General features: G+C 49.1%; 1 protein-coding gene across 1 annotated transcript; it reads left to right on the forward strand.

Annotated features, from left to right (window-relative positions):
* Positions 1-813: 813 nt before the first annotated feature.
* Positions 814-6,736, forward strand: LOC135537537 (ubiquitin carboxyl-terminal hydrolase 7-like). Its single transcript, XM_064963672.1, has 5 exons — positions 814-830; positions 1,284-1,361; positions 5,254-5,354; positions 5,780-5,879; positions 6,581-6,736. The coding sequence occupies exons 2-5, from the start codon at positions 1,290-1,292 to the stop codon at positions 6,719-6,721; spliced, it is 414 nt and encodes a 137-aa protein (XP_064819744.1). The 5' UTR covers positions 814-830; positions 1,284-1,289; the 3' UTR covers positions 6,722-6,736.
* The last annotated feature ends 3,533 nt before the right edge of the window (positions 6,737-10,269 follow it).

Raw genomic sequence — 10,269 nt, forward strand, 5'->3', positions numbered from 1 at the left:
AAATCCGTAGTTTGAAAGCAACTGTTTTCTTGAAGCTGTGCCGCACCCTACAAAAGTACTGGAGAGTCTCTTTAACCTGTCTTGTCAGGTGAAGACGGTGGCTCAGAGGTTGAACACAGATCATGCTGCTCCAGTTCTTCAAGTCCCAGGGTAGGACTGCCGTCACGCACACGGACACACACTCCGCTTTTACGCGTGCAGTACAGTATGAAAAGTTTGAAGCCCCCAAGTTGACTTGTTGAGTAACCTGTCCCTCTCTCTCTCGCTCCTACTCCCCCCTCTCTCTCTCCTCCTCCTTCCCTCTCTTCCTCCCCCTCTCTCTCTCTCCTCCTTCCCTCTCTCGCTCCTCCTCCTTCCCTCTCTCTTCCTCCCCTCTCTCTCTCTCTCGCCTCCCTACTCCCTCTCTCGCTCCTCCTCCTTCCCTCTCTTCCTCCCCCCTCTCTCTCTCTTCTCCTCCTTCTCTCTCTCGCCCTCCTTCCCTCTCTTCTCCTCCTTCCTCTCTCTCTCGTCCTCCTTCCCTCCCTCTCCCTCCTTCCCTAACTCTCGGTCCTCCTTCCCTCCCTCTCTCCTCCTCCTTCCTCTCTCTCTCTCTCTCTCTCTCTCTCATCCTACTCCCCCCCCTCTCTCCTCCTTCCCTCTCTCTCCTCCCCTTCCCTATGTCTCTCCTCCTTCTCTCCTCCTCCTCCTCTTTCCTCCCCCTCTCCTCTCCTCTCTCTGGGCAGGTACAGAGACGGACCTGGGAATCCTCTCAGACACAACTATGAAGGAACCCTCCGAGATTTGCTGCAGTTCTTCAAACCACGTCAACCAAGAAACTCTACTACCAACAGGTAGTGTGTGTGTGTGTGTGTGTGTGTGAGAGATATGATTGACAGTCATCATTGACGGGGACATGACAGCGGGTGGCTGAGTCTATTTGAACTTGACTGGCGCGTCCCGGTGAAGAACGGTGTCTCTCGGGTACACAGCAGAGCAGCTTCTTATTTTACTATATTAAAACATGTTTATAATGTGTTTGTCCGATAGGGGTGATGGCGTCGTATATTACAATGTTTTCTGGGTACATAATCATGATAGGACAACGGTTGACATTGTGTGTGTACCTGTGGGGGTGGGGGTGTACCTGTGGGTGTGGGGGTGTACCTGTGGGGGTGTACCTGTGGGGGTGGGGGTGTACCTGTGGGGGTGTACCTGTGGGGGTGGGGGTGTACCTGTGGGTGTGGGGGTGTACCTGTGCGTGGGTGTGTGTGTGTGTACTGACCGTTAACGTTGTCTCCTCTCAGTTGAAGATGAAGATCACAGACTTTGAGAACAGGAGGAGCTTTAAGTCCATATGGCTCAACAGCCAGTACAGAGAAGAGGTAACATCACACCCCTCCCTGTTTAGATTACACACAGTAGAGACAACGTTTAGATTACACACAGTAGAGGGACGACGTTTAGGTTACACACAGTAGAGGACGACGTTTAGGTTACACACAGTAGAGACGACATTTAGATTACACACAGTAGAGGGACGACATTTAGATTACACACAGTAGAGAGATGACATTTAGATTACACACAGTAAAGAGACAATATTACACACAGACGACGTTTAGATTATACACAGTAGAGGGACGACGTTTAGATTACACACAGTAGAGACAACATTTAGATTACACACAGTAGAGACAACATTTAGATTACACACAGTAAAGACGACATTTAGATTACACACAGTAGAGGGACGACATTTAGATTACACACACAGTAGAGAGATGACATTTAGATTACACACACAGAGAGACGACATTTAGATTACACAAAGTAGAGACGACATTTAGATTACACACAGTAGAGGGACGACATTTAGATTACACACAGTAGAGGGACGACATTTAGATTACACACAGTAGAGACGACATTTAGATTACACACACTAGAGACGACATTTAGATTACACACAGTAGAGACGACTTTTAGATTACACACAGTAGAGACGACATTTAGATTACACACAGTAGAGGGACGACATTTAGATTACACACAGTAGAGGGACGACATTTAGATTACACACAGTAGAGGGACGACATTTAGATTACACACAGTAGAGGGACGACATTTAGATTACACACAGTAGAGGGACGACATTTAGATTACACACAGTAGAGGACGACATTTAGATTACACACAGTAGAGGGACGACATTTAGATTACACACAGTAGAGGGACGACATTTAGATTACACACAGTAGAGACGACATTTAGATTACACACAGTAGAGACGACATTTAGATTACACACACTAGAGACGACATTTAGATTACACACAGTAGAGACGACATTTAGATTACACACACTAGAGACGACATTTAGATTACACACAGTAGAGGGACGGCATTTAGATTACACACAGTAGAGACAACATTTAGATTACACACAGTAGAGAGACGGCATTTAGATTACACACAGTAGAGAGACATTTAGATTACACACAGTAGAGACAACATTACACACAGTAGAGAGACAACATTACACACAGTAGAGAGACAACATTACACACAGTAGAGAGACAACATTACACACAGTAGAGAGACAACATTACACACAGTAGAGAAACAACATTACACACAGTAGAGGACAACATTTGTATTACACACAGTAGAGAGACAACATTTGTATTACACACAGTAGAGAGACAACATTTGTATTACACACAGTAGAGAGACAACATTACACACAGTAGAGAGACAACATTACACACAGTAGAGAGACAACATTACACACAGTAGAGAGACAACATTACACACAGTAGAGAGACAACATTTGTATTACACACAGTAGAGAGACAACATTTGTATTACACACAGTAGAGAGACAACATTTCATTTATTCTCCAGCTTTTTGAATTTTATGTTTCCTGGGGCGACAGAATAGAGTGTCATATGTTTTTTTATTTGAGGGTATTTTCATATCTGTTTTACTGTTTTAGAAATTAAAGCACTTTATGTATCTCGTATCATGTATTAAAATAGTCAAAGGGTTAGTATTTGGTCCCATATTCCTAGCATGTAATGACTACATCCATCAAGCTTGTGACGACCAACGAGTTGGATAAATTTGCGGTATGTTTGTGCCCAATAGAAATGAATGGTAAATGTTTTGTCATTGGAGTCAGTTTCATTGTAAATAAGAATAGAATGTTTCTAAACACATCGACATGAATGTGGATGCTGCCATGGTTACAGATCATCCTGAATAATAATGATCATACCGCCCTGTTATTGGTTATGGTGGGGGGCGGGGCCTGATCATACCGCCCTGTTATTGGTTATAGTGGGGGGGCCTGATCATACCGCCCTGTTATTGGTTATAGTGGGGGGCGGGGCCTGATCATACCGCCCTGTTATTGGTTATAGTGGGGGGGCCTGATCATACCGCCCTGTTATTGGTTATAGTGGGGGGCCTGATCATACCGCCCTGTTATTGGTTATAGTGGGGGGGGCCTGATCATACCGCCCTGTTATTGGTTATAGTGGGGGGGCCTGATCATACCGCCCTGTTATTGGTTATAGTGGGGGGCCTGATCATACCGCCCTGTTATTGGTTATAGTGGGGGGCCTGATCATACCGCCCTGTTATTGGTTATAGTGGGGGGGCCTGATCATACCGCCCTGTTATTGGTTATACTGGGGGGCGGGGCCTGATCATACCGCCCTGTTATTGGTTATAGTGGGGGGGCCTGATCATACCGCCCTGTTATTGGTTATACTGGGGGGCGGGGCCTGATCATACCGCCCTGTTATTGGTTATACTGGGGGGCGGGGCCTGATCATACCGCCCTGTTATTGGTTATAGTGGGGGGCGGGGCCTGATCATACCGCCCTGTTATTGGTTATGGTGGGGGGCGGGGCCTGATCATACCGCCCTGTTATTGGTTATGGTGGGCGGCGGGGCCTGATCATACCGCCCTGTTATTGGTTATAGTGGGGGGCGGGGCCTGATCATACCGCCCTGTTATTGGTTATAGTGGGGGGCGGGGCCTGATCATACCGCCCTGTTATTGGTTATAGTGGGGGGCGGGGCCTGATCATACCGCCCTGTTATTGGTTATAGTGGGGGGCGGGGCCTGATCATACCGCCCTGTTATTGGTTATAGTGGGGCGGGGGGGCCTGTTATTGGTTATAGTGGGGGCGGGGCCGCGCCCTGTTATTGGTTATAGTGGGGGCGGGGCCTGATCATACCGCCCTGTTATTGGTTATAGTGGGGGGCGGGGCCTGATCATACCGCCCTGTTATTGGTTATAGTGGGGGGCGGGGCCTGAACATACCGCCCTGTTATTGGTTATAGTGGGGGGGCGGGGCCTGATCATACCGCCCTGTTATTGGTTATAGTGGGGCGGGGCCTGATCATACCGCCCTGTTATTGGTTATAGTGGGGGCGGGGCCTGATCATACCGCCCTGTTATTGGTTATAGTGGGGGGCGGGGCCTGATCATACCGCCCTGTTATTGGTTATGGTGGGGGCGGGGCCTGATCATACCGCCCTGTTATTGGTAGTAGTGTGGGGCGGGGCCTGATCATACCGCCCTGTTATTGGTTATGGTGGGAGGCGGGGCATGATCATACCGCCCTATTATTGATTATGGTGGGGGGCGGGGCATGATCATACTGCCCTGTTATTGGTTATGATGGGGGCGGGGCCTGATCATACCGCCCTGTTATTGGTTAGGATGGGGGGCTGATCATACCCGCCCTGTTATTGGTTAGGATGGGGGGTGGGGCCTGATCATACCCGCCCTGTTATTGGTTAGGATGGGGGGGGGTGGGGCCTGATCATACCCGCCCTGTTATTGGTTAGGATGGGGGGGGTGGGGCCTGATCATACCTGCCCTGTTATTGGTTAGGATGGGGGGGGGTGGGGCCTGATCTTTTAATGTTACACCAAAAGAAGCTGCAAATGTATCTGAAGTTTGTAGAGTCACAAGCTGGATCTATTCATTGCGTGCTAGGAATATGGGACCAAAACACACAACCTTTCACTCTTTTAATAAACCCAAGTGAATTTTGACTCAATACTTCTGACGTCTTCAAAAGGGGGGAACGAGATGTATAAATAATAATAAACATGTGTATGAAAATACCCTCAAATAAAAAGTAACATTCTGTACTGTCACCTCGTATGGAAAAAATGTGATCTCACTCAGGCTTTCTAACCCTTTTGCCCCCCCGATGATGAATAAATGATCGTAACCAACTCTCTCCCTCCAGGAGATCACTCTCTACCCAGATAAACACGGCTGTGTCAGGGACCTGCTGGAGGAATGTAAAAAAGCTGTGGAGCTCTCAGACAAAGGCTCAGAGAAGCTCCGGTAAGCAGAGAGACTGTCACCGCAGTGCTGCCCTCTGGTGGTCAGGCCTGTATTACATCCTGGGGGTTCTTCAATGGTATTATTAGGCATGACTGTTCTCTACTTTTCTCCACCCTGCCTCTAACCTCTCACTCTCCTTCTCTCCCTCTCTACTTCTCTCCCTCTTTCCCTCTTTCCCTCTCTCTCCCCTCACTCCTCCCTCTCTCTCCCCTCACTCCTCCCTCTCTCTCCCTTCACTCCTCCCTCTCTCTCCCCTCACTCCTCCCTCTCTCTCCCCTCTCCTCCCTCTCTCTCTCCCCTCACTCCTCCCTCTCTCTCTCCTCACTCCTCCCTCTCACTCCCCTCACTCCTCCCTCTCTCTCCCCTCACTCCTCCCTCTCTCCCCTCACTCCTCCCTCTCCCCTCCCTCTCACCTCCCTCTCCAGACTGTTGGAGATAGTAAGCTATAAGATCATCGGGGTTCACCAGGAGGACGAGCTGTTAGAATGTTTATCTCCCGCCGCCAGCCGTACCTTCAGAATAGAGGTATGTTCGTCCTCTCCTCCTAACCTCTCCTCCTAACCTCTCCTCCTAACCCCTCTCTCTACACCTTCAGAATAGAGGTACGTTCCTCCTCTCCTCCTAACCTCTCCTCCTAACCCCTCCTCCTAACCCCTCCTCCTAACCTCTCCTCCTAACCTCTCCTCCTAACCCCTCCTCCTAACCCCTCCTCCTAACCCCTCCTCCTAACCCCTCCTCCTAACCCCTCCTCCTAACCCCTCCTCCTAACCCCTCCTCCTAACCTCTCCTCCTAACCCCTCCTCCTAACCCCTCCTCCTAACCCCTCCTCCTAACCTCTCCTCCTAACCTCTCCTCCTAACCCCTCCTCCTAACCCCTCCCCCTAACCCCTCCCCCTAACCCCCCTCCTAACCCCTCCTCCTAACCTCTCCTCCTAACCCCTCCTCCTAACCCCTCTCTCTCTACACCTTCAGAATAGAGGTATGTTTGTCCTCTCCTCCTAACCCCTCCTCCTAACCCCTCCCCCTAACCCCCCTCCTAACCTCTCCTCCTAACCCCTCCTCCTAACCCCTCCTCCTAACCCCCCTCCTAACCCCTCCTCCTAACCTCTCCTCCTAACCTCTCCTCCTAACCCCTCTCTCTCTACACCTTCAGAATAGAGGTATGTTCTTTCTCTCCTCCTAACCTGTCTCTCTCTCTCTGTCTCTCTCTCTGTCTCTCTCTCTAGGAACTTCCTCTGGACCAGGTAGACCTGGATAAGGACACTGAGATGTTGATTCCCGTCGCACATTTCCACAAGGAGGTCTTTGGGACGTTTGGAATCCCTTTCCTGTTGAAGATCAGACAGGTGTGTTGTCTCTCCTGTTGAAGATCAGACAGGTGTGTTGTCTGACTGTTGAAGATCAGACAGGTGTGTTGTCTGACTGTTGAAGATCAGACAGGTGTGTTGTCTTTCCTGTTGAAGATCAGACAGGTGTGTTGTCTCTCCTGTTGAAGATCAGACAGGTGTGTTGTCTCTCCTGTTGAAGATCAGACAGGTGTGTTGTCTGACTGTTGAAGATCAGACAGGTGTGTTGTCTGACTGTTGAAGATCAGACAGGTGTGTTGTCTTTCCTGTTGAAGATCAGACAGGTGTGTTGTCTCTCCTGTTGAAGATCAGACAGGTGTGTTGTCTTTCCTGTTGAAGATCAGACAGGTGTGTTGTCTTTCCTGTTGAAGATCAGACAGGTGTGTTGTCTCTCCTGTTGAAGATCAGACAGGTGTGTTGTCTCTCCTGTTGAAGATCAGACAGGTGTGTTGTCTGACTGTTGAAGATCAGACAGGTGTGTTGTCTTTCCTGTTGAAGATCAGACAGGTGTGTTGTCTCTCCTGTTGAAGATCAGACAGGTGTGTTGTCTCTCCTGTTGAAGATCAGACAGGTGTGTTGTCTCTCCTGTTGAAGATCAGACAGGTGTGTTGTCTCTCCTGTTGAAGATCAGACAGGTGTGTTGTCTCTCCTGTTGAAGATCAGACAGGTGTGTTGTCTGACTGACTGGATCTGGAGGGACTGACTGTTTTGACTGACTGGATCTGGTGGGACTGACTGTTTTGACTGACTGGATCTGACTGGATCTGTAGGGACTGACTGTTTTGACTGACTGGATCTGGTGGGACTGACTGGATCTGGTGGGACTGACTGGATCTGGAGGGACTGACTGGATCTGGAGGGACTGACTGGATCTGGTGTGACTGACTGGATCTTGTGTGACTGACTGGATCTTGTGTGACTGACTGGATCTGGTGGGACTGACTGGATCTTGTGTGACTGACTGACTGGATCTTGTGTGACTGACTGGATCTTGTGTGACTGACTGGATCTGGTGGGACTGACTGACTGGATCTTGTGTGACTGACTGACTGGATCTTGTGTGACTGACTGGATCTGGAGGGACTGACTGGATCTGGAGGGACTGACTGGATCTGGAGGGACTGACTGACTGGATCTTGTGTGACTGACTGTGTGTCTGTGTTGACTGACAGCCTAATGCTGAAGCATGTCTGTCCTACTGTCTCAGACAGAGGTGTCTAGTCTACTGTAGCTGATGGTGAAGCATGTCTGTCCTACTGTCTCAGATAGAGGTGTCTAGTCTACTGTAGCTGATGGTGAAGCATGTCTGTCCTACTGTCTCAGACAGAGGTGTCTAGTCTACTGTAGCTGATGGTGAAGCATGTCTGTCCTACTGTCTCAGATAGAGGTGTCTAGTCTACTGTAGCTGATGGTGAAGCATGTCTGTCCTACTGTCTCAGACAGAGGTGTCTAGTCTACTGTAGCTGATGGTGAAGCATGTCTGTCCTACTGTCTCAGACAGGTGTCTAGTCTACTGTAGCTGATGGTGAAGCATGTCTGTCCTACTGTCTCAGACAGAGGTGTCTAGTCTACTGTAGCTGATGGTGAAGCATGTCTGTCCTACTGTCTCAGACAGGTGTCTAGTCTACTGTAGCTGATGCTGAAGCATGTCTGTCCTACTGTCTCAGACAGAGGTGTCTAGTCTACTATAGCTGATGGTGAAGCATGTCTGTCCTACTGTCTCAGACAGGTGTCTAGTCTACTGTAGCTGATGCTGAAGCATGTCTGTCCTGCTGTCTCAGACAGAGGTGTCTAGTCTACTGTAGTTGATGGTGAAACATGTCTGTCCTACTGTCTCAGACAGGTGTCTAGTCTACTGTAGCTGATGGTGAAGCATGTCTGTCCTACTGTCTCAGACAGGTGTCTAGTCTACTGTAGCTGATGGTGAAGCATGTCTGTCCTGCTGTCTCAGACAGAGGTGTCTAGTCTACTGTAGCTGATGGTGAAGCATGTCTGTCTGTCCTACTGTCTCAGACAGGTGTCTAGTCTACTGTAGCTGATGCTGAAGCATGTCTGTCCTACTGTCTCAGACAGAGGTGTCTAGTCTACTGTAGCTGATGCTGAAGCATGTCTGTCCTACTGTCTCAGACAGAGGTGTCTAGTCTACTGTAGCTGATGGTGAAGCATGTCTGTCCTACTGTCTCAGATAGAGGTGTCTAGTCTACTGTGGCTGATGGTGGTGAGACATGTCAGAAGTTGATGGTGATGTCTCCTACTGTCTCAGACAGGTGTCTAGTCTACTGTAGCTGATGGTGAAGCATGTCTGTCCTACTGTCTCAGACAGAGGTGTCTAGTCTACTGTAGCTGATGGTGAAGCATGAGCTGTCCTACTGTCTCAGACAGAGGTGTCTAGTCACTGTAGCTGATGGTGAAGCATGTCTGTCCTGCTGTCTCAGACAGAGGTGTCCTAGTCTACTGTAGCTGATGCTGAAGCATGTCTGTCCTACTGTCTCAGTTGGGTGTCTAGTCTACTGTAGCTGATGGTGAAGCATGTCTGTCCTGCTGTCTCAGACAGAGGTGCAGTCTACTGTAGCTGATGGTGAAGCATGTCTGTCCTACTGTCTCAGACGGGTGTCTAGTCTACTGTAGCTGATGGTGAAGCATGTCTGTCCTACTGTCTCAGACAGAGTGTCTAGTCTACTGTAGCTGATGGTGAAGCATGTCTGTCCTACTGTCTCAGACAGAGGTGTCACAGTCTACTGTAGCTGATGGTGAAGCATGTCTGTCCTGCTGTCTCAGACAGGGGTGTCTAGTCTACTGTAGCTGATGGTGAAGCATGTCTGTCCTACTGTCTCAGACAGGTGTCTAGTCTACTGTAGCTGATGGTGAAACATGTCTGTCCTGCTGTCTCAGACAGGTGTCTAGTCTACTGTAGCTGATGGTGAAGCATGTCTGTCCTACTGTCTCAGACGAGGTGTCTAGTCTACTGTAGCTGATGGTGAAGCATGTCTGTCCTACTGTCTCAGACAGGTGTCTAGTCTACTGTAGCTGATGGTGAAGCATGTCTGTCCTACTGTCTCAGACGAGGTGTCTAGTCTACTGTAGCTGATGGTGAAGCATGTCTGTCCTACTGTCTCAGACAGAGGTGTCTAGTCTACTGTAGCTGATGGTGAAGCATGTCTGTCCTACTGTCTCAGACAGAGGTGTCTAGTCTACTGTAGCTGATGGTGAAGCATGTCTGTCCTACTGTCTCAGACAGAGGTGTCTAGTCTACTGTAGCTGATGGTGAAGCATGTCTGTCCTACTGTCTCAGACAGAGGTGTCTAGTCTACTGTAGCTGATGGTGAAGCATGTCTGTCCTACTGTCTCAGACAGAGGTGTCTAGTCTACTGTAGCTGATGGTGAAGCATGTCTGTCCTACTGTCTCAGACAGGTGTCTAGTCTACTGTAGCTGATGGTGAAGCATGTCTGTCCTACTGTCTCAGACAGAGGTGTCTAGTCTACTGTAGCTGATGGTGAAGCATGTCTGTCCTGCTGTCTCAGACAGGTGTCTAGTCTACTGTAGCTGATGGTGAAGCATGTCTGTCCTA

This window comes from Oncorhynchus masou, unplaced genomic scaffold, assembly GCF_036934945.1.
Source record: "Oncorhynchus masou masou isolate Uvic2021 unplaced genomic scaffold, UVic_Omas_1.1 unplaced_scaffold_8085, whole genome shotgun sequence".
Lineage (NCBI taxonomy): Eukaryota > Metazoa > Chordata > Actinopteri > Salmoniformes > Salmonidae > Oncorhynchus > Oncorhynchus masou.